General features: G+C 36.6%; 1 protein-coding gene across 7 annotated transcripts in view; it reads left to right on the plus strand.

Annotated features, from left to right (window-relative positions):
- The window catches only part of LOC144434811 (uncharacterized), a 125,480-nt gene extending 104,018 nt beyond the window's left edge, over positions 1-21,462 (plus strand). For 6 of the 7 annotated variants that reach the window (XM_078123315.1, XM_078123319.1, XM_078123316.1 and 3 more), the window contains 10 exons: positions 636-813; positions 3,309-3,423; positions 4,694-4,769; positions 6,556-6,781; positions 9,757-9,972; positions 11,262-12,271; positions 13,379-13,532; positions 14,529-14,650; positions 15,997-16,161; positions 20,103-21,462. In XM_078123315.1, the coding sequence (XP_077979441.1) occupies positions 636-813; positions 3,309-3,423; positions 4,694-4,769; positions 6,556-6,781; positions 9,757-9,972; positions 11,262-12,271; positions 13,379-13,532; positions 14,529-14,650; positions 15,997-16,161; positions 20,103-20,312 (2,472 nt within the window). In that variant the 3' untranslated portion in view covers positions 20,313-21,462. The remainder of the gene's footprint in view (positions 1-635; positions 814-3,308; positions 3,424-4,693; positions 4,770-6,555; positions 6,782-9,756; positions 9,973-11,261; positions 12,272-13,378; positions 13,533-14,528; positions 14,651-15,996; positions 16,162-20,102) is intronic. The other variant, XM_078123317.1, reaches the window with a different exon arrangement.
- Positions 21,463-26,005: the final 4,543 nt, after the last annotated feature.

A 26,005-nucleotide genomic window follows, 5' to 3' on the forward strand; every position in this document is an offset into this window, starting at 1 on the left:
AAATGATCACAGATATTGCAAAGATAACAGGGATTAATAGACAATTGAATAAACATTCAAGAAATGTATGCAAGTATACCTAGCAACAAGACCACACCCATAGCAACAGCAATATGATCACTATACTGCAAAGATAAGATCAGGGATTCATAGATAAGTGAACAAACATTCAAAACATGTATGCAAATATGTCTAGCAACACGACCACTCCAATAGCAACAGCCAAATGATCGTGATCTTTGCAATATACAAAGATAACAATAGCGTTGGATAGACAACGGGATAATCATTCAGCAAATGAACACCCATACCAAGCATGGATCAGCATGTGGGTAAACATTTTTTAAAAACTGTATGTTTGTGCTACAACGCCATTGGGGCTCTTTTTTAAATGTTTGTTTATGTTCAGAATCAACGTGTTTTGTCCAATCAGAGAGGTGTTTTCTGATGACATTTAATGTGAATATCATGACTTTGAATGTCCCATATCAGAGGTGATATTTTGAACAAAGAGCAATTGATCTGGGCATGGGAGTATGATCGAAGCATTTGTAGGTTTAAATTATTCCTGGAAGTTGTCAAAAAAGTGTAATGTATACCTGGTCCAATACAATCTTGACCTTTAACTTTCACAGCCAATAGAACAAACTGAGAGTACTAAACCAGTAAATACAATGAAGACAAAGCCGACCACTAAAGATCCAAAAGGAGTTGGCGGTAGCGGAGGAGGAGGAAAGAATGAACACCATGATAGCTTTAGTGACAATGAAAACATACCACTAAGTTCATTGGTTGAGAGGCCAGCCACACCAGGTGAGAAATGTTTGCGACATCAGTCAACCCATTGTGTAATTTGGGACCTGGTAGGATAGGTTGCAATGTGAATACTTTAATCCTAGGTGCTTATAGAGGCTGCAATGGATTGTATGCTCCCCAGGGAGTTGAAGTATAAAGGGCCATTGGGTCACTATAGATCCATGCCAGGGGTAATAATTGTAAAGTACTTAGTGCTGTGTCAAAAACCAACAGTAATATATTATGAATTTTAATTTTTTTCTGCAAGATATTTTGTAATAGTAGCCAAAATTTGATATCTGTATATGCGCTCTTCTCATTTTAATTATTTGAATATTGGTTGAATTTTTAATGTAATAATCAGTACTTTTAGACACTATATTAAACATTGCTATATTGTGATATCTATCATAACTTGTGCATGCTGGTTATGACTATTTCTATAGATCATAACATTGTACTTAGACCCAATTATTTGTATGAATTTACACTCAATCCACCCAGACTTTGAACGAACAACTTCATGTAAATATTGCTCAAGTCCATGAACTCATCAATACATTCCCATGTAAAATTGTATATTATGTTGATAAGAAATGTTCATGAGTTGATACAAATGTTCTTATGAAATGTTCCTATGTTGATACAAATGATCCTACGAGAAATGTTCATGTTTTGATACAAATGTTTCTAAGAATACTTCTCAAAGGGTTGCTGACAGTCTGCATTCTACTTTCGGTAGACGTTCCGCTGACAATATTCATTCAACATCGCAAACTACAAAGGCATGTGAATAGTGCAATTCTGTCAGTTTTTTTCTGTCACGTGCTTCAAGTTTATTGAAGTTATACTAGTACCCAATTTGAGTTATTGAGTCTGCCATTTGTAAGAACTGTCATATTAAAGCACACAAAGGTGCCTTGTCATCTTCGACAAGTAGCTATCAATACTGTCTTTGCGTTTTGTCTGTACATTCAAAACAAAGACCTGAAATGTCATTATATTTGAGACTGGTTACACGTAACCACATTCTCTTGCAAAATATCGGCAAGCAATGGACGTAATTCTTGCGATAGTATTGCCAGTAGCAAGTTCTGTGAATCTGTATGAGAACTCTTGATTTTCTCGTAATTTGCCTTTTATGTAGTTGAAACAAGGCTTGCATGCATTGAACCCAGGCGTTGAACTGCAGACTGTATGGCAGTTGGAAAATGAGCTGTACCCCTCTCTCGCCTAAGAGCCGTTCAAGGATTGGTTCAACAAATCGAGCGTGGTGGTGGAAGCCACAGTATCCATCACAACACAGTCAACACAGTCACCAACAGCCAAACAAGGGTTTCCAATATCATCCAAAATGCCAACGGCCTCGTCAAAAAAGTTCAGTAGTTCCAGTCTGTTTGATGGCCCCCACTATATAATATCGGAATAGTCGATGCCCATTGTACTAATGAGATTTATTGCGTAACTAGTGTTTGACGCATGGCATTGAATTTCCATGCTGGGCTGTCCAATTTCTGTGTGTCCAATGCCATGACGATTTCCCATAGTGCGAATCACAGATGACTCATCAAACCAGTGAATCTGGTTCAAATTGTCCGTAAAATCCAGGGTACGTTGCTCGACGGCCGCTGTCATCGATTCTGCCGCAACACTAGAAATCTTTCTACTCATATTTAGATATTTGCTTATCTAGATGACACGTTTTTGACGGTAATACTTTATCAACAATTATATTTTATAGAATGCTATGCGCTGCTGTTGTGCGTTCACATAGTGGCAGTATAGCCACTGAAAAGTTCACCGGTTATCACATATAATCAATGACAAATGTTGTAAGCTGTTGTTTTTGACAATTGACAATTTCACTGTAGTATGAAAGTCTTTGTATGTGGGGATCCAAAATACTTTTTCACACATAAAATCCATTGAAACTCCTTATTCCATCATGTTTGTGGATACAAGTTTTCACGTCAATGCATCATTCCAAAGTTTGTTTCTCGACTACTAGGGCAGATCATGGATGTATTAGTGTATCACTAATGCATCCATTGGCAAATTGAATCGAATAATGAATCATGTGCTTTCTAACATGTCTCTCGGATACTTTGTATCCATATATCACCTGTATATATGTTGTATATTGGTGACATGACAGCGTTGGTAACTTTAATTATTATGTCTGTTGAGGAACTTCTGTTTCAACATAGGAACATTTCATAAGAACATTTGTATCAACTCATGAACATTTCTTATCAACATATACAATTTTACATGGGAGTGTATTGATGAGTTCATGGACTTGAGCAATATTCACATGAAGTTTGTCGTTCAAAGTCAGGGTGGATCGAGTGTAATGCAAAGTAGATGGTGGCCTCCAAGTGACATGACTTAATATCAACCAGTATTACTGGCCAGCACTTTGAAGATGAGGAACACCCTGTGGTAAATATTGTGAGAACTATAGCTCCGTGTACTGTGAGAGAATACTAAATACACCTTATCATTTATTATAGAGCCAAGATCTTGTGTGATTCAAGCTGAAGATCTGATTGATGGTACCCGTGTGTTGATACCCATTGATGGCTTGTTTTATACAGGTCATATCAATGCTATACAGGCCCCTGATATGTAAGCTATCTTATCAGTTATTATACCACATACAAGACAAGCTGTACATGTTTGAACAGAAACTGTCATTCTATGTCATGTGTTTTCACAGTGCTTGAAATATAAGCTAATTAATCACCATTAGTTTCACAGGTATATTATATACTCTCACAATGTTTTATCACTACTCATCTTTGACAAGGCCCCTTAGATCACTTGTTTTGTCCTCAGCTGAATGAATGAATAATTGTCCACAATGTAATAAGAGTTTTGAGTTTATATTTTCATATATTTTCAGCACCACTGAACTGATAAGGTCCAGTAAGGCATAGCAAAGTATCTGTGTGTGTGTGTGTGTGTGTGTGTGTGTGTGTGTGTGTGTGTGTGTGTGTGTGTGTGTGTGTGTGTGTGTGTGCGTGTGCGTGCGTGTGTGCTTGCGTGCGTGTGTAAATAAACAATTTAAAGTTAAAAACCGCAAGGCCGATTGCCATAATACTAGTATTTAGTAGGTATATTACCTTGGGTGTATATTTGGGAAATTGTTCAGATCAAAATGATCTTACCTCAGATGAGTGATTTGGGTCAAAAAATGTGGTTTTTGGTCAAAAAACATAACTACTTGGCAGATCGGTCTGAAATTTGGTTGGAACTTTGTTTTTAGGGGTGTTTAGATTAAGACGTGCTCATGACATGGTGATTCCATCAGTGATATGCAAATAAGGGTTAAATGAATCTTTTTTGTCAAACATTTATAATTCCAAAACTACTAAGCAGATTTGGTTAGAATTTAATGTGGATGCGTTTGGGATGTGCAGGTGAATGTGTATTCGCAACATGATGATCCCATTGGCGATATGCAAATTAGGTCGAAATATCTCAGTATTGGTCAAAAACATATATTGAATACTGCATGAATCTTGGTGGGGATGTTTCTGGAGGGTTATTCTGCAGGTCTTGTTCTAAATTTTTTTGACCAAACTGGCCATAGCAACCATAAAAATGCCCTTAGCAACAGTGAAGTGATGATGCACATTACAAAAATAATAACAGGGATGGGTAGGTAAGTGGATAAAGATTTTTAAAATGTATGCAAATATGCCTAACAACATGCCACACCCCCATAGCTACAGCTACATGTAAATTATGGTTTATATTGCAAAGATGAAAATTGGGAAGGATGGGCAAGTTAATAAAGATTCAAAGAATGTATGCAAGTATGCCTAGCAACAAGCATGTCCATAACAACAGCCAAATACAGTTGTGCTACAATGCCATTGGTGCTATTTTTCAGTTATGGTGTAGTTGTGGACGGCCAGAGAGGAAACAGACCTCATGTCTTTTCTCAAGAACAAATACTACAGGAAGCTGTGAGTTGATTTTTAAACATTTTGTTCTTTTGTCAGAATTCTAAATTTGAAGTTTATTGAAGACATATATATGTTAATAATTGCAAAGAATGCTTTGGTTTCATCAAAACATACACAGATCTGAAGAAAAAAAAATTCTTGAATATATCCTATTATAAGATATCTGAAGTTTGAGTATGGAGAAGTTTTTGTTGATAGTATGCCACACTATTTTCAGTTCAGAAAGGTTAGATATCAATGGACAAAGTAATTCTTTCACTTCATAATCTATTCTGATAATATCAACAAATCTCACATCATAACCTATTCTGATAATATAAACAGATCTCACATAATAACCTATTCTGATAATATAAACAGATCTCACATCATAACCTATTCTGATAATATAAACAGATCTCACATCATAACCTATTCTGATAATATAAACAGATTTCACATCATAACCTATTCTGATAATATAAACAGATCTCACATCATAACCTATTCTGATAATATAAACCGATCTCACATCATAACCTATTCTGATAATATAAACAGATCTCACATCATAACCTATTGACATAATATAAACAGATCTCACATCATAACCTATTCTGAAAATGTAAACAGATCTCACATCATAACCTATTCTGATAATGTAAATAGATCTCACCTCATAACCTATTCTGATAATGTAAGCAGATCTCACATCATAACCTATTCTGATAATGTAAACAGATCTCACATCATAACCTATTCTGATAATGTAAGCAGATCTCACATCATAACCTGTTCTGATAATGTAAACAGATCTCACATCATAACCTATTCTGAAAATGTAAACAGATCTCACATCATAACCTATTCTGATAATGTAAGCAGATCTCACATCATAACCTATTCTGATAATGTAAACAGATATTATATCATAACCTATTCTGATAATGTAAACAGATCTCACATAACCTATTCTGATAATGTAAACAGATCTCACATCATAACCTATTCTGAAAATGTAAACAGATCTCACATCATAACCTATTCTGATAATGTAAGCAGATCTCACATCATAACTTATTCTGATAATATAAACAGATCTCACATCATAACCTATTCTGATAATATAAACAGATCTCACATCATAACCTATTCTGATAATATAAACAGATCTCACATCATAACCTATTCTGAAAATGTAAACAGATCTCACATCATAACCTATTCTGATAATATAAACAGATCTCACATCATAACCTATTCTGAAAATGTAAACAGATCTCACATCATAACCTATTCTGAAAATGTAAACAGATCTCACATCATAACCTATTCTGAAAATGTAAACAGATCTCACATCATAACCTATTCTGAAAATGTAAACAGATCTCACATCATAACCTATTCTGATAATATAAACAGATCTCACATCATAACCTATTCTGAAAATGTAAACAGATCTCACATCATAACCTATTCTGATAATGTAAGCAGATCTCACATCATAACCTATTCTGATAATGTAAGCAGATCTCACATCATAACCTATTCTGAAAATGTAAACAGATCTCATATCATAACCTATTCTGAAAATGTAAACAGATCTCACATCATAACCTATTCTGAAAATGTAAACAGATCTCACATCATAACCTATTCTGATGATGTATTCACTAATGTATTCACCATATATAAGAGATAGCAATTATCTGCCAATCTTTGAAATGGAGACAATTACTCATGTTCATATGATTATGGTCATATCCTGGTTTGTGACTGAAAGAGGTGTTGTATTTTGACTTACCAGATCCATGAAGTCAAGCCAGGGTCAACCCGATTCCTACCACAAGGTACCCGTGTGTGTGCCTACTGGAGTCAACAATACCGATGTCTGTATCCTGGAACCGTGTCAAAAGGTAGTCCTAATCCTGACATCGATGACAAGCTTATCAATGTGGAATTTGATGACGGAGATTCCGGAAGAATTCCTCTCAATCACATTCGACTGCTGTCACAGGATTACCCAATAGTAGGTGAGTGATAGAATTAGTTTGTTCGTTATTTGTATAGTCTCGTATTGTGAGGATTATGTCTGTTTATCTATTGGTATTCATAGATAGATTTTCTACAGTAGTGTTTGACTATAGGTATATTATACAAATCAGTATGAATTTGTTACTATTCAAGAACTTCAGTCACCACAAACCAGACTGCCATAATGAATATGTAAATTAGAATTATGAAATTTGAAGAAGAAAATTACTTTGTCTCATCACTGTATTTTGGTGCTAGAATATTTTATATATTAAATAATCAAGAGAGTTTAGATAGTTTTATTAATAACTATTGTTGTATGTTCATTTTGTGGTTAGTCCCCGCCGGACGAAGTCGGGTTCCGACTGTGTGTCTCTGTCCGTCCGTCCGTATGTCCATCCGTCCGTCTGCAGCCGTTTCTTGGAGATGCCTGGACTGATTTTTTTCAAACTTGGTAGAGGGGCAACATGCTATGGCATACATATGGACGTCAATTTGTTTTATGATACAATCCAATATGGCCGCCTACCAGCCATTTTGTTTGCGAATTTTCCCTATCCAAAGCCATAACTCAGACATGCTTGAACAGATCTCATTCAAAGTTGGTATTACCAGTGTTCTATGACATACATGTGCATATCCATTTTCGTCGTGATACAATCCAATATGGCTGCCTGGCAGCCATTTTGTCTGTGAATTTTCCATGTCCAAAGCCATAACTCAGACATGCTTGAACAGATCTCATTCAAAGTTGGCATTAGGACAGTGTTCTATGACATACATGTGCATATCCATTTTCGTCGTGATACAATCCGATATGGCTGCCTGGCAGCCATTTTGTTTGTGAATTTTCCATGTCCAAAGCCATAACTCAGACATGCTTGAACAGATCTCGTTCAAAGTTGGTATTACCAGTGTTCTATGACATACATGTGCATATCCATTTTCGTCGTGATACAATCCGATATGGCTGCCTGGCGCAGTTTTCATGTCCAAAGCCATAACTGAGACATGCTTGAACAGAGTAGTGATATCAAAAACAACCATATGAGGCCATTAACATTAACCAGGTTTGAAAATGACAACATAATATGCCAGTTCCTTAAAACCCAGTCATAACAGGAACTATGTCATTTTCAATGACTTGTTTACTTTATGGATGTTTTTTTAGCACAACTGAACTGATAAGGTTCAGTTGTGCTATAGCCATCAAGCGTGTCTGTCTGTCTGACTGTGTGTTTGTGTGTGGATGTCTTAAACTCAAAAACCGCTAGACCGATTGACTTGGTATTTGGTAGGGACATTACGTTTGGTTTCTAGTTGAGAAATTTTTCAAAGCAAAATGATCGCATCACAGATGTGTGATTTCAGACAAAAAATGCAATTTCCGGTCAAAAAACTTAAACTCAAAAATTACTGGGCAGATTGGTCTTAAATTTGGTTGTAACATTCTAGGGGTGTGTAGATCAAGATTTGTTCATGACATGATGATTATATCAGTAATATGCAAATTATGACTAAAAATGTGTCTTTTTGGTCAAAAATCTTTAATTCCCAAACTACTGAGCAGATTATACTGAAATTCAATGGGGATGCATTTGGGGGTGTATAGATCAGAAATATTAAGCAAATAATGATCTCATCAGTAATATGCAAATTAGGTGTAAACTTCTATTTCAAAAAGTACATGGTCAATGAGACTGAAATTTGGTGAGATGCCATTGGTACTATTTTTAGCACAACAGAACTGAGGTTCAGTGTGCTATAGGGATCGCCCAGCGTCTGTCTGTCTGTCTGTCTGTCTGTCTGTGTGTCTGTCTGTCTGTCTGTCTGTCTGTCTGTCTGTCTGTCTGTCTGTGTGTGTGTGTGTGTGTGTGTGTGTGTGTGTGTGTGTGTGTAAGCAACTTAAAGTCAAAAACCACTGAACCGATTGCCATGATATTTGGTGGGTCCATTACCTTGGCTGTCTAGTTGGGAAATTGTTCAAATCAAAATGATCTTACCACCGGTTTGTGATTTGGGTAAAAAAAAATTGATTTTTGGTCAAAAAACTTAAACTCAAAAACTACTGGGCAGATTTGGCAGAAATTTGGGTGAAACATTATTCAGGGTGTTTTTACTAAGAAATGTTCATGATATGATGTCCCATCAGTGATATGCAAATTAGGGCTAAAATGTATCTTTTTGGTCAAAAATCTATCATTCCAAAACCACAAAATATTAAGCATACAATGATTCCATGAGTGATATGCAAATTAGGTGTAAAAATGTTCAATTTTGGTCAAAAACTTATATCTCAAAAAAGTACTTGGTCAATGAGTCTGAAACTTGGTGAGATGTTTCTGAAAGTGTTATTGTGCAGAATTTCTTCAAAACATGTTGACAAAATTGGCCCTAGCAACCATGACCATGCCCTTAGCAACAACCAAATGTCAGTATATTTTGGTGAAATAACATCTTCTGGTTGGCAAGTTAGTAAACATTTAAAAAATGTATGGAAATATCCCTAGCAACCATGACCACGCCCATAGCAACAGCCAAACGGTCATGTAGTTCACAAAGATAACAGGGATTAATTGTAAATTTGCCCAGCAACAAGACCACGCCCATAGCAACATCCAAATGATCACATATATTGCGAAGATAACAACAGGGATTAATAGACAATTGAATAAATATTCAAAAAATGTATGTAAATTTGCCAAGCAACTAGACCACGCCCATAGCAACAGCCAAATGATCAAGTATATTGCAAAGATAGCAACATGGTTGGATAGGCAACTGGATTCAGCAAATGAACACCTATTTTTAGCATGGACTGGCATATGGATAAACATTTTTAAAACCTGTACAGTTGTGCTACAACGCCATTGACAGTATTTTTTGAATATCAAGATGCTTACTTGATATAATATTATACTTGACCATGCATTACATTCCTGTCATGACGCTTGTTCTATGTTCATCTGAATAGACATTGAGCCATCTCCCATCATGCCTCAACGTAAACGTCGTAGACGTACATCGGGTGAAATCAGCATAGATGGTGGACTAAAAACATCAAGCATAGCAGATTCACATACAATCAGTTATTGTGAGATGAGTGATGCTAACAGTGAATCATCAACAAGTAAAGAATCTAACAAGAAAGCTAAAAGTAGAGGAAGAAAACCAAACAAGATAAAGAAAGGTAACAGTTTGATGTAAAAATGGATTTATGTCATTCATTACTAGAAATATTAGCAGTATAACTGTCTAAAAGTGGAAAGTTTGAAATCATGGGATGAAGTTATTTTAATGAGACTTGAGATTTAGGAACTTATTCTTCTTCTTTTTCAAGCATAGTCACTTGAATTAGTCTACTAGCCAAGTATTTATCACACGTACATGAAAATAGTTGCCTGTGTGAATTGCACCTTTAAATTCTTGTCCTTCACGTACGTCTTACAATTTTACAACTTCAAGATTTTTGGACTGTGATATTTGTTGACATCATATCTGCAGTATGAAGGTCACATTATGGCACCACCTAGAGTTGGTGTACATACAGAACATCCAATGGTCATGCATTATTTCTGGTATGCAATATTAATTGTCATGATGTATGTACAAACTACATGACAACAATTTTTTTTTATAGTCTGTACAGGCCGACCTGTAACCTCACAAATTGACTTACACCCAATTTGAAATTGTTCCCCTGATCATTTGTTCACACAACCTTTTCTTTATAGTCCCCGCCGGACAAAGTCCGGGACGGAGACTTATGGATTGGGTTCCGTTCGTCCGTCCGTCCGTCCGTCCGTCCATCCACAGCCGTTTCTTGGAGATGCCTGGACCAATTTTTTTAGTCCCCGCCAAATTTTCACTGTCTAAAGCCATGACTCAGACATGCTTGAACAGATCTCATTCAAAGTTGGTATTAGGACAGTGTTCTATGACATACATGTGCATATTCATTGTTGTCGTGATACGATCCAATGTGGCCACCTAGCAGCCATTTTGTTTGTGAATTTTCCATGTCCAAAGCCATAACTCAGACATGCTTTAACAGATCTCATTCAAAGATGGTATTAGGACATATATGTGTGCATATCCATTTTCATCGTGATACGATTCAATATGGCTGCCTGGCAGCCATTTTGTTTTTGAATTTTCCATGTCCAAAGCCATAACTCAGACATGTTTGAACAGGTCCTCCCTGTACCCTATCCTTTATTATTGAATGGTTTATTCCATGACATCATCTTGAAGAATAGGCATGTCCCATGTCCAATGAGGAGACACAACATGAGTAGGCATGTTCCATGTCCAACGAGCAGACACAACATATCTAAGTCTGTTTGATTTAGGTTCACAAGTGTTGTTGCGTGATCAGAGTAGTGATATCAAGAAAATGACAACATAAACTGCCAGTCTAAAACCCAATCATAGCGGGGAGTATGTCATTCTCAATGACTTGTTCTTTCTAAATTACAGAGTTGCGTGAAGAATTTGAGTTCACTGAAATGGATCCTATCTCTGAGAATCTAGAAAATGATGTCTTTTATGGAGAAAATGAGTACAAACAGCCAGACCCTGGAAAGAAATCATTGTCTGATTCAGCTTCTGTCAACACTCTTACGTGTGAACAGTCAGTTAAAACTCACAAAACTGAAAATGGCAGCAAAAAGACAGAAAAGAAGAATAAAAATAAAGACCGAGATAAAGATAAAAGCAGAGAGAAGGGAAAGGAAAAGGACAAAGACAAAGAAAAGTCAGAAAAAGAAGCTAAAAAGAAATCCAAACCAGACTCAAAAAAAGACAAAGACAGAGAAAAAGATAAAGATTGTCATAAGGAGAAAGAATCGAAGGGACTGAAAAGACAGAACTGTAAAAGTCCAAGTTGTAGTGAGACAACCCACAGTGATTCAATGGACAGCTCACATACTTCACAAAATTCCAGCAAGAAGAAACTGTCTGCTAAAGGTGACGGACAAGAAAAGAGTGATGGAAAATCCAAAGCAAAAAATCTAGAAAAAAAGTTGAAAAAGTATGAAAAACTGAAGTCTGATTCAGAAGACACTGACTCTGGAAGTGTTAAAAAACATAAAAAAATGAAGTCTGATTCAGAAGACACTGACTCTGGAAATGTTAAAAAACATAAAAAACATAAACATAGTAGGGACAAAGACAGGCGGTCAAAATCAAGCAAAGTGGGGGAGGATGGAGTTTTTAGTCCACCATTGCCATATGAACTACCAAAGAAGAAAACGGAGACCGCTGTGACTGTTAAGCCAAGTGATGACAGTGTGCTTGAGGAAGCTACCAATGTGAAAGCTGAAGACGGTGATTCACAGAGTTGTGCTGAAAGTATGGACAGTTCTCAACTGACTAGTGCCCAGACTTCAGATAATGAGGTAGACTTATCAGATGACGATGATGATACCACGACAACAAGTGACTCCATGTCAGAAATGTCAAGTGAACAATCCTTAGAACTAAAAAAGGTTAGTTGTGATATCAGCTGGGCTTGTATATTCTGGTTGCATGCTATGTTGAGACTGAAAGGTTTGTCATTGTGTTATTACACCAATTTGTAGCTCATGACAGTATTACACCAATTTGTAGCTTATGACAGTATTACACCAATTTGTAGCTTATGACAGTATTACACCAATTTGTAGCTTATGACAGTATTACACCATGTGATAAGTAGTCCGACCAATGGGTAGCAAGAGTTTGGCACACAAGTAAGGACTCTTGGGCTCAGCTTACTGTTTGACAACACTTTCACCATTGATAAAGCTGTCACCAATCATTTTATCAACAGTATTGTGTTCTCTTACATCCTATAAGCTATGCTTATCATTTCGGGGGTTACAAATAAAGGTTAGGTTACATAACACATAGGTTGGGCCCACAGTTTTTTCAGTCTTACCAAGTTTTTCTGCTGAATACACAGTGCAATTTAGCCATGTTGATCTAAAACATTTTAAAGAATTGTCACAAAATAATTCTCATTACCTGGTGTAGGATTTTACCATCCTAGGCAAACCATAAAAATACAATCAATACCTTTCTTGGTTGACACCATATGATGTGTGTGTGTGTGTGTGTGTGTGTGTGTGTTTGTGTGTGTGTGTGTGTGTGTGTGTGTGTGTGTGTGTTTGTGTGTGTGTGTGTGTGTGTGTTTGTGTGTGTGTGTGTGTGTGTGTGTGTGTGTGTGTGTTTGTGTGTGTGTGGGTGTGTGTGTGTGTGTGTGTGTGTGTGGGTGTGGGTGTGTGTGTGTGTGTGTGTGTGTGTGTGTGTGTGTGTGTGTGTGTGTGTGTGTGTGCTCCATGCACGCACATGTAGTAGACATGAGACAAATCAACCTTCGTGTTCTATTTTCACCTTCTGGCATGAGGTAAAATGTTATTATTACAAGAATTGAGAATGGTGAAGCTATAGAAATGAAGACATGGAACAAACCAGTTTGTTCTTCTACCCAATACAAATTAGAAATAACTTGTATACAATTTTAGTACAATCCTCAAACTGGTCTGATATCTGGAGTGCCTATTTTTTCAGTTTTGTATGTTTCTCTAATCCCTCTATATTTATCATCTTGGCAGGGTTCAAGGATGACAACTGGCTCTCGTAAAGCCAGGAAAGCTCGCCTTCCCTCAGCCAGTAAGATTGCTGGTGAGTTGCTTAATGATAGAAGAAATCATAGAGTAATTGAGAATCGGACAGCTCCCCCACAGGATAGATCAAATACTTCGTTGAGTAGGTGCTCATGTTTTTCTACCAAGGTTCAAGTTTTGTTTATTATGGGATTGGGAAGAAGTGTTATTGTTTTTTTGTTCAAAATGGCCACCATTACTTATCGTGGTGACAGTTTTGCATATTTTGGGATTGGGAAGAAGGTGTTGATTTTTTGTTAAAGTTCGAAATGGTCACCAATATTGTCATGGCAACAGTGTGCAGATGGTCAAATGGTGTCAAATTAGCCTTGGAAATGGTATATTTTCAAGACCTTTAAGACTTTAAGAAAAGTTAGGTTATTTTTTACATCATGGTTTATAGAATTATGGATTTTATAAGAATCCATACAAGTAAATGGTGTAATGGTTTTCAAACATTTGTTGGATACTGGGTATAAAAAATACAACAAAGGCACACATTATAGGAATAATATTCACATTCATATAGGAATAATATTCACATTCATATAGGAATAATATTCACATTCATTATAGGAATATGCACATTCATTATAGGAATAATATTCACATTCAGTCTGTTTAATGAATATCTGTTTTGTGAAGCACGTCACTCAGCAATTAAATTAAGATTTATCTTGGTATAAGCTAAGAATTTGGAATGGCCAATTCTGAGAATTCAAAGTATGTTTTTAAAAAACATAATTGGAACTCGTAATAACATAGCTGATTGCTAGGGTTATGATTGTTTAATACCAAATAATAAATGTTTTTAACATGTAACAATATTAATCATCATTTAATTATTAATTGCCATCAGGATTTCATTGCCAGCAGGAGGCTTATGGTAAAGTTTGTGGTGTTGAAAATTAGACAAGTGATAATACTTGTTTATCTAATTTATATTTTGAAACATGTTGAAGCCTGCAAAGTACTCATGCTAAAACTCATTAACAGTTTACAAAGCATGAACTTTGCAAACTGACTACATCAATGTATATAGTACATAGGAAATGTTGTTTTGTTTTTGTTTACGATAAATATTTGTTTATTCTGACAGCTTTCCTCCCAGCTCGTCAGTTATGGAGGTGGTGTGGCAAAGCCACGCAACGTAGAGGCATGAAGGGCAAAGCTAAGAAAGTCTTCTATAAAGCAATTTGCAGAGACAGAGAAGTGATAAGGGTGAGCAGTCATCTGTCTACAGATCTTGCTCCTCACAATCCTCTTTCCTCCCCTTTTTAGCACACCTGAACTTCTCAAGTTCAGTAGTGCTATAGGCATGGCATATGTCTGTGTGGATGTGTATGTGTAAACAGCTTCAAGTCAAAAACTGCTGGACCCATTGCCATGATATTTAGTAGGTGTATTACCTTGGGGGTGTCTAGTTGGGACATTTTTCAAATCAAAATGATCTTGTGTGTCAAAAAATGTGATTTTTGGTCAAAAAACTTAAACTCAAAAACTACGGGGCAGATTGGTGTCAAATTTGATGGGAATGTTCTTAGGGGTGTTTAGATTAAGGATTGTTCATGGCATGATCCTGTCAGTGATATGCAAATTAGGTCTAAAAGTGTCTTTTTGGTAAAAAAAATCAAATAATTCCAAGACTACCAAGCAGATTGGGCTGAAATTTAATGGGGATGCATATGGGCATGTGCAGATGAAGCTGAATTCACAATGTGATGGTACCATCAGCGATATGTAAATTAAGTCTTCAAATCTCAATTTTGGTTAAAAACTTATATCTTGAAACTACATGGTGAATGGGGTTGAAACTTGGTGGGTTTTTTCTGGAGAATGGTATTCTGCAGTTATTGTTGAAAACATGTTGATACAATTGGTCCTAGCAACCATGGCCATGCCCTTAGCAAACAGTGAAATGATGATGCATATTACAAAGATAACAACAGGAATGGGTAAGTAAGTGAATAAATATTCAAAAAGTGTATGAAAATATGCCTAGCAACAAGACCCTGTCCATAGCAATGGCTAAATGATGGTTTATAGTGCAAAGATGAAAATTGGAAAGTGTAGGCAATTAGTAAGATTCCAATGATGTATGCAACTATGCCTAGCACTAGCAACAAGACCATGCCCTTAGCAACAGCCAACTACAATGTGCTACAGCGCCATTGGCGGTATTTTTTGCAAGATGGTATGACCCTAGGTTGAATCAAATTAACTTGATAGAAATGGCAGATAGGATGAAATATTGAGAATCTAAAGATAAAATAATTTTTTGATAAAAATGTACATTATCTTCCACTTTTAACAGGATCACAATATGGCACAACCGTAAAAAAAGTCATTATGTTGCTAACTTCTATAAAATCTGTACAATGGCACAACCATTGGTGATATTTTATGAATTTGTAACTCTTGTTTCAACATTGTATTGTTTTTTGTTAATGTCAGTGACCTGTGTGTCAAGTATCCCTTCCACAGGTACAAACGACTGTTCCCTTCCTTTTCTTATGATTAATTTCACCAAAAAACAGAAATATTGTATGTCATTTTTTCATTGTTAGGTTAATGATTGTGCTGTCTTTTTATCAACTGGTCGGCCACATTTGCCATATGTAGGTCGCATTGAAAGTATGTGGGAGGCATGGGGTGGCAATATGGTAGTCAAGGTGAAGTGGTTTTATCATCCTGAAGAAACTAAAGCTGGAAGACGACCAAACGATGGCAAGGTGGGTTTATGAATTCATGGAATTGTAGCCATACAGGTTTACACAAACAAAAACTGTTGTTTAGTGTGTGGTAGGTAGATTACACAAGTGGGTGATAGTGATACCTCGGTTGTGTTCATGTAATTACCCTGTAATCAAGATAGTATATATTAGAAATGAAGATGAATGTTGTCTCACTTGATTGAAACATGTTATCTGCAACACTGCCCCTACTGTGAGTGTAATCATAGACCCTACACATGGTGTAATTACATCAACATCCTGTGATAGCTTACACCAACGTGTTGCATGTTTATCTTAGTAAGCTGAACACTGGCTTAATAACTGCAGGTGTGTCTTTTGTTTTCAATGCTATGCTTTGTGTAATCACTGCTTGCTAGATAAAACAATGATAGACATTTGATTTGTTGAGTCGTAAGGTATAAATGATATTAACATAGTTATCACAAAAGGTGCAAAACTTGTAGATATACCTTACTGACTCAGGTTAGTGCCCTGGCCAGATTTAATCTGCCCACACCCTCAACTGGTGGATGCGTTTCCTACTTTTGTTGAGGCTAAAAACCATGTCTAATTATTTACTGTAAATTATCCAAATACAAACAAAACAGACTGATAAAAATCTCTGATGATACATAATAGTTCCAGGGAACTAGGAGTGTTGGATGTCTGGAAACAGCATAATAATTAAGAGCACAAAAATGAAACAAATAATATGTTCTGAATGACTTATATGTCACAGTAAAGTAAATAGTAACAATTTCAGAATGTAATGTAATGTAGCCACACATCGAAATTGATAGGATTGGCAACCATTGCGATGTAAAGTCTATTTTATTAGTGTGTCATGGTTCATCATATTAAATGTTATGCGTCTCCAACTGTGAACTCCCTAATATTTACGATAGCATAATTGTTTCACAAAAAAATTCTGAGAATAACAAGAGGACTAAGTGTTGGTAGTTACAGATTGAGAGTGTTGGTAGTTAGAGATTGAGAGTGGTGGTTGTTACAGATTGAGCGTGGTGGTTGTTACAGATTGAGAGTGGTGGTTGTTACAGATTGAGATAGTGATGGTAGTTACAGATTGAGATAGTGATGGTAGTTACAGATTGAGATAGTGATGGTAGTTACAGATTGAGAGTGGTGGTAGTTACAGATTGAGAGTGGTGGTAGTTACAGATTGAGAGTGGTGGTAGTTACAGATTGAGAGTGGTGGTTGTTACAGATTGAGAGTGGTGGTAGTTACAGATTGAGAGTGGTGGTTGTTACAGATTGAGAGTGGTGGTAGTTACAGATTGAGAGTGGTGGTAGTTACAGATTGAGAGTGGTGGTAGTTACAGATTGAGAGTGGTGGTAGTTACAGATTGAGAGTGGTGGTTGTTACAGATTGAGAATGAGAGTGATGGTAGTTACAGATTGAGAGTGGTGGTTGTTACAGATTGAGAGTGGTGGTAGTTACAGATTGAGAGTGGTGGTTGTTACAGATTGAGAATGAGAGTGATGGTAGTTACAGATTGAGAGTGTTGGTTGTTACAGATTGAGAGTGGTGGTAGTTACAGATTGAGAGTGGTGGTAGTTACAGATTGAGAGTGGTGGTAGTTACAGATTGAGAGTGGTGGTAGTTACAGATTGAGAGTGATGGTAGTTACAGATTGAGAGTGGTGGTAGTTACAGATTGAGAGTGGTGGTAGTTACAGATTGAGAGTGTTGGTAGTTACAGATTGAGAGTGATGGTAGTTACAGATTGAGAGTGATGGTAGTTACAGATTGAGAGTGGTGGTTGTTACAGATTGAGAGTGTTGGTAGTTACAGATTGAGAGTGGTGGTTGTTACAGATTGAGAATGAGAGTGATGGTAGTTACAGATTGAGAGTGGTGGTTGTTACAGATTGAGAATGAGAGTGATGGTAGTTACAGATTGAGAGTGGTGGTAGTTACAGATTGAGAGTGGTGGTTGTTACAGATTGAGAGTGGTGGTAGTTACAGATTGAGAGTGGTGGTTGTTACAGATTGAGAATGAGAGTGATGGTAGTTACAGATTGAGAGTGGTGGTTGTTACAGATTGAGAGTGGTGGTAGTTACAGATTGAGAGTGGTGGTTGTTACAGATTGAGAATGAGAGTGATGGTAGTTACAGATTGAGAGTGGTGGTTGTTACAGATTGAGAGTGGTGGTAGTTACAGATTGAGAGAGTGGTGGTAGTTACAGATTGAGAGTGGTGGTTGTTACAGATTGAGAGTGTTGGTAGTTACAGATTGAGAGTGGTGGTAGTTACAGATTGAGAGTGGTGGTAGTTACAGATTGAGAGTGGTGGTAGTTACAGATTGAGAGTGGTGGTTGTTACAGATTGAGAATGAGAGTGATGGTAGTTACAGATTGAGAGTGTTGGTAGTTACAGATTGAGAGTGGTGGTTGTTACAGATTGAGAGTGGTGGTTGTTACAGATTGAGAGTGGTGGTAGTTACAGATTGAGAGTGGTGGTAGTTACAGATTGAGAGTGGTGGTAGTTACAGATTGAGAATGAGAGTGATGGTAGTTACAGATTGAGAGTGGTGGTAGTTACAGATTGAGAGTGGTGGTTGTTACAGATTGAGAGTGGTGGTAGTTACAGATTGAGAGTGGTGGTAGTTACAGATTGAGAGTGGTGGTTGTTACAGATTGAGAATGAGAGTGATGGTAGTTACAGATTGAGAGTGTTGGTAGTTACAGATTGAGAGTGGTGGTTGTTACAGATTGAGAGTGGTGGTTGTTACAGATTGAGAGTGGTGGTAGTTACAGATTGAGAGTGGTGGTTGTTACAGATTGAGAGTGGTGGTAGTTACAGATTGAGAGTGGTGGTTGTTACAGATTGAGAATGAGAGTGATGGTAGTTACAGATTGAGAGTGTTGGTAGTTACAGATTGAGAGTGGTGGTTGTTACAGATTGAGAGTGGTGGTTGTTACAGATTGAGAGTGGTGGTAGTTACAGATTGAGAGTGGTGGTAGTTACAGATTGAGAGTGGTGGTAGTTACAGATTGAGAATGAGAGTGATGGTAGTTACAGATTGAGAGTGGTGGTAGTTACAGATTGAGAGTGGTGGTTGTTACAGATTGAGAGTGGTGGTAGTTACAGATTGAGAGTGGTGGTAGTTACAGATTATGAGAGTGGTGGTAGTTACAGATTAAGAGAGTGGTGGTAGTTACAGATTGAGAGAGTGGTGGTAGTTACAGATTGAGAGAGTGGTGGTAGTTACAGATTGAGAGAGTGGTGGTAGTTACAGATTGAGAGAGAGTGGTGGTAGCTGGTAAAACTTGTATAGTTTTCAATACCTTGTATGATACAACTTTGCTGTGGATCCCAGGTAATCGAGGGAGGTGGAGGGGAGTCTGGTAAAACTTGTATAGTTTTCAATACCCTGTATGATACAACTTTACTGTGGATCCCACGTAATAGAGGGAGGTGGAGGGGAGTCTGGTAAAACTTGTATAGTTTTCAATACCCTGTATGATACAACTTTGCTGTTGATCCCAGGTAATAGAGGGAGGTGGAGGGGAGTCTGGTAAAACTTGTATAGTTTTCAATACCCTGTATGATACAACTTTGCTGTGGATCCCAGGTAATAGAGGGAGGTGGAGGGGAGTCTGGTAAAACTTGTATAGTTTTCAATACCCTGTATGATACAACTTTGCTGTTGATCCCAGGTAATAGAGGGAGGTGGAGGGGAGTCTGGTAAAACTTGTATAGTTTTCAATACCCTGTATGATACAACTCTTCTAGAGACCACTAGTAAATTAACTGAAGAGATTTAACAAGATTTTTACTATATACTTCATAAACATTAAATAAAATACAGAGACAGTTAAGTTTAGCAGTATATCTTTTTCTGAAATATTCATATCTTAGTCTGAATATTCATATTATGGTGATCTTAAAATGTTCATTTCCCTAATACACCTGTAGATGGCGCTTTACCAGTCCCCACATGTTGATGAAAACGATGTCCAGACAATATCTCATAAATGTGAAGTTTTGTCCATAGAAGAATATGACAGCAGACTGGCTACACCAAGTCCTAAAGAAAAGTCCAAACATGGAATTGATAGCGATGATGTGTACTATCTAGCTGGGACCTATGACCCTGCCACTGGCATGCAAACAGAGGAAATGTAATGTGAATTTACAGTGTGATGCTGTCATGCAGAAAATATAGTGTAATGCAGAAGAAATAATGTGAAACTGAAATATACATTGTGACCCTGAAAATAGTGTAATGCAGAGAATTACAGTGTGACTCAGAAAATACAGTGTCATGCTGCAAATAGTGACATGCAGAAAGACATGATGTGATGCTTTAAAAACAGTGTGATTCACCCAGTGATTGATACCTGCCAACTTGAAATTGACAGTTGTGTAGCTTTATGCTGGCATTGATCTCAATTAAGTGACATAACTACAGAGTACATAGCAACAATCTAGTAAGTAGAATGTTCAAACAGAAGTTTAATGACTTCCATGAACACTGGTTCCATGACAATTGAAGGACCACAAAAATGACCACATTACTACTATTTTGAAAACCAGAGTACAAGAATTGCGCTGAGGGAGTATACAGTGTGTTTTCAGCCTTGTTCCTTTATCATGGATGAAACCCTGTTTTCAGCCTTGTTCCTTTATCATGGATGAAACCCTGTTTTCAGCCTTGTTCCTTTATCATGGATGAAACCCTGTTTTCAGCCTTGTTCCTTTATCATGGATGAAACCCTGTTTTCAGCCTTGTTCCTTTATCATGGATGAAACCCTGTTTTCAGCCTTGTTCCTTTATCATGGATGAAACCCTGTTTTCAGCCTTGTTCCTTTATCATGGATGAAACCCTGTTTTCAGCCTTGTTCCTTTATCATGGATGAAACCCTGTTTTCAGCCTTGTTCCTTTATCATGGATGAAACCCTGTTTTCAGCCTTGTTCCTTTATCATGGATGAAACCCTGTTTTCAGCCTTGTTCCTTTATCATGGATGAAACCCTGTTTTCAGCCTTGTTCCTGTGTCATGGATGAAACCCTGTTTTCAGCCTTGTTCCTGTGTCATGGATGAAACCCTGGTTTTGTTGGAACTTCTGCTTGACTATACTATGACTATACTTACATCGTATTGCTAAAGTGTTGCTAACACTGTCATTTTTACAGTGAACCACAAGAAATTAGAAATTTGGAAAGTTTGTAAAATTACAAATGATGCTATATAAAGAATGTTTGACCGTCCTGAAATAACAAAGAGCTAATTGTATGCCTGAACTTATTCTGATGGGAAGCCTTTATGTAAAGAAGGGGTGGGGTGGGAAGGGGTGGGGTGGGAAGGGGTTCTTTTACTGGCTATGTTATGGTGTATATAGTTTTTACCATATCTGATATATGTAAAAAGAAACCGAGGATTATCTGATATATGATGACAAACTTAATGAAGCCATGACAACAGTGATTTAAGTGAAAAAAAAAATATTTGTGTTTAGGTTGCAAGTATGGACATCAGTATCCAATAATTACATCATGATAATGATGAAGATGATGATGATGATGATGATGATGATGATGATGATGATGATGATGATGATGATGATGATGATGATGATGATGATGATGATGATGATGATGATGATATTGACAATGTCAAAGACATTTATGAAGCTCATCATCTGTTACAATAATTACAGTGGTGAAATTGTGTACATTCTTTTAGACAAGTTTTGTAAAGTCTTTGAGAAAGAACAAAAATTAGTTTGGAACCTTTGATCACTGCCATACATGTATATCGTTTAATGATTGGTGCTGTATTTCTATCATTACTCATTTTTCCAGTCTTAGCTTTCTTATAGATTTTTTAAAGGAGTTAATTGTAGGACAGAACAGAACGGGTTAAGGAAACCCATTACTATAAGTAATTTCACAATGACAGCAATTTCTAAATTTTCTTATGTGTCTAGCATTCAAAACGTGCAATTTATACCAACTGACACTGGGGTCAAAAGTCAGAGATCAGGTAAAGCACACATTGATAATTTACAAAACATTACTAGATATATCCTCAACAATTTACTCTTGATGGTTTCCATGGAGACAGAAGACTCGTTTTTCTTACCATGGAGACCCTGTTTTTTGTTGACATGGATACTGTTTATTCTAATATTTTTAATCACATACACAGATTAGTTAACATTTGTTACTGTGGATACTGATAGGTCAACAATTTTTGTTATGATTAATAGAGATAGTCAGCTGATTTGTTACCATGGCTACAGATTAGTCATCTATTTATGTGGTGCTTCTTTAGATGGTGATTTATTTATATTCTATTCAAAGTTTGTCTTACTTGTTAAACAACTCTAACAATGTTTCTAATCTTTTATAAGATGAAGCTTTTTGTTACTCTCGCACAACAAAGTTGCAAAAAAATTATATAATTCAAGGAAAAAAAATAGCTGCCAGTGTTATTTTTTGATAATCACACTAAATGTGTGATTGAAAATGAGGATGTAATGTTAGTTTGTATGGTTGATTGTTCATTTGTTTGTTTGTTTGTTTGTTTGTTTGTTTGTTTATGAATGGATGGAGCTGATTTAGAGGAATATCTGTTTGATTTTGTGTAAAATATTGGATTCCAATTCTCCTTTCCTTTATACAATTTACTTCACAAACTTACACAATGTGACAATGCAAAAGTTTAAAAAAAAAAGGGAGCTTAGGCCAAAGGCTATAATGGAGAATTGCTTTAGAGTTTAAATGTGAAATAAAAAAAAAAAGAAGCAAATAAAAAAAAGGAAATATTACAACCAAGAAATGAGAATGTAGAATTCTTTTCTAGATGTGTATTGTATTGTACAAAAAAAAACAAGTGTAGTTTTATTCAGATTGCTTGTAAAGTGTTCTATGACTCCTATTAAACAATTAAAGAATTTTGAGCAATATTGTGTCTTGATTGTTTTGATTTGAAAAGAGATATATGTGACACTACTTCTTTCTCATGACCTGACTCGCCCTGTATATCTTACAATCTAGTCATAATCCCATTAGCAATATGCAAATTAGGTCTAAAAATGTCAATTTTGGTCAAAAACATGCATCTTGAAACTGCATGGTGAATGGGTTGAAACTTGGTGGGGATGTTTCTGGAGGTGTTATTCTGCAGTTATTGTTGATTTTTTTTGACAATTTGCCCTAGCAATCATGAGCATGCCCATGGCAACAGTGAAATGATGCATATTGCAAAGGTAGCAACAGGGATGGGTAGGTAAGTAAATACAGATTTAAAAAATGTATGCAAATATGCCTAGCAACAAGATCATGCCCATAGCAACAGCCAAATACAGTTGTACTACAATGCTGTTAGCACAACTGAACTTTTTAGGTTAAGTAGTGTTCTAGGCATGGCAAAGTGTTTGTCGCGTGTGGGTAAATAACTTAAAGTAAAAAACCATGGACCGATTACCATGATATTCGGTGGGTATATTACCTTGAGTGTCTAGTTTGGAATTGTTCAATTGAAAATGATCTTACCACTGGTCTGTGATTTGGACCAAAAAAAAAGTGGTTTTTGGTCTAAAAACTTTAACTCAAAAACTATTGGGCAAATTAGTCTGAAATTTGGTGGGAACATTCTTAGGGGGGTTTATATTTAGAATTGTTCGTGATATGGTGATCCGATCTGTGATATGCAAATTAGGTCTAAAAATGTTCCTTTTTGCTCAAAAATGTATAATTTCAAAACTACTGAGCAGATTGGCTGAAATTTGGTGGGAAAAGGATCTTAGGCATGTTTATTAGTCATGACATGATCCCATCCATTAGTGATATGTAAATTAGGTCTCAAAATGTGACTGGTCAAAATCTTTAATTCCAAATTACTGAACAGCTTGAGCTGAAATTTAATGGGGATGTGTAGATGAAGGTGAATTCACAACATGATGATTTCCATTGCCAATATGCAAATTAGGTCTCAAAATCTCAATTTTGGTCAAAAACTTATATCTCGAAAACTACATGGGGAATGGGGCTGAATCTTGGTGGGGATGTTTCTGGAGGTGTTGTTCAAAAACTAGTAACCATGACCGCACCCTTTGCAATCGTGAAATGATGCATATTACAAAGATTACAACATGGATGGGAATAGTAAGTGAATAAAGATTCCAGAAGTGTATGCAAATTTCCCTAGCACCAAGACCACACCCATAGCAACATCCAAATAATTGTAATGAGTATAAAAGAGAGCAAGCTCCAGTTTCTGAAAATTATATATTCTTTATTAGGGGAGACCCATTTGATTTCTGGGGGGGGGAGGAGGATTTTGAGAAAAAAAAGTGTCGGCAGGTGAAGGAGGAAAACAAATAATTTGATCCCATAATAGCTTGAGAAAAAAAAAATGGTTCAAAAAGACAAAAAGTAACAAAAAAAATTTTGTTGTGATGTGCTGAAATCAGCTAAATTTGGGCAGTAATAAAGGGAAGGGGACTCCGAACACCATCAATATTAAATAAGTGTATGACATGGCGTTTACCATATAACCACAGGGTTGTTAATTCAAGTTTGTTAATAGGTGGAAGCATTTTCCAAAGCTGGTTCAAACTTGATTATTTTGTTAAATTGGTATAATAAATTCGTTTAAAGGTCAGTTAACCAAGTGACCGATGACCGGTATGTCAAGGTTATTGACCCTGGTATTACTATTAGGGTAGGTTAGCAGGGAAGACATTGGCGATACGTCCCCTGGTCGATACCTAGTTGACCCTTCTTTTAAGACGTTTCGGACAGGCTGTTGGGGTCCTTCATCAGTCGCAGTTATGTCTAACAAACAAGACAGCGTTCTCATTGTTTAATTTAATATTGTTCATCAAGCAGAGATGCTAGTATTTCAATCACATTATGATCAGCAAGGCTATTTTCAGCCTTGCTTTTAGAGGCAGAGGACTTCAGTTTAGTTGTGACAAGTATGTCTTTAAGATTTTTGTTTCGTTCTTTTCTGTGCTATGATTGGTTTGGTCGGGTAGAGTTGGTTCAAGGTTACATTATTTTCTGGCAGTTCCCAATGTTTTATTAATGCGTCTTTTAGGTTAGGCACTTTGATGTTGGGGACTATATCATGTTGTTTTGAATACTAGAGGAATCTTGAGTTGGTGTCCGATTTGGAGATAAGTCTCCCTATTCTCATAACGGACCTAACGAGCGAATCACTTCTGATTTGGTGTATCCTCTTTGTGTCAATTTGTTTAATATGAAGAATTTCAATTTGTTTTGGAAATCTTCTTTGTTACTGCACGTTCATACCTCACTGTTTCGCCTTTAATAAAAACCATTTAAAGACCGAATTTGGGTGTCATGGTTGTCTGTGGAGGTACTGAAAAGTGTCAGTTGGTTTGGTGTAGTCTGGATGATCAGAATGTGGTTTCTACAACCACACATTGTATAAATCGTAACGATCGATACTGTATAGGAACTAGGACTAGTTTGGTACCGTGAGTCTTGATATCCAACCTTTTTGTTTGTTTGAACCTATGACCTTTGTAAATCACCAAATCAAGGCATACCACTTCCGTTTCTGAGCTGACCAACGAACATTTTAATGTTGGGTGCATTTCATTTATCTTTTCACTCAGAATATTGAGTTCAGTTTGTGTGCCACGGAATAGCATGAAATATGACATCTCTGAAACATGTCCAAAGTGATATTTTATCCATGTATGTTTCAATAATGCGACGCTCAAGTTTGTAGAATGCGATGTCAGCTATCTCTGGAGAAGCTGGTGAGCCCATACTACAACCACATGTTTGTTTGTAGACATCTACAAACAGAGGCTACTAGAGGAATGTATTTTCTCTT

This window comes from Glandiceps talaboti, chromosome 5 (genome assembly GCF_964340395.1).
Source record: "Glandiceps talaboti chromosome 5, keGlaTala1.1, whole genome shotgun sequence".
NCBI lineage: Eukaryota > Metazoa > Hemichordata > Enteropneusta > Spengelidae > Glandiceps > Glandiceps talaboti.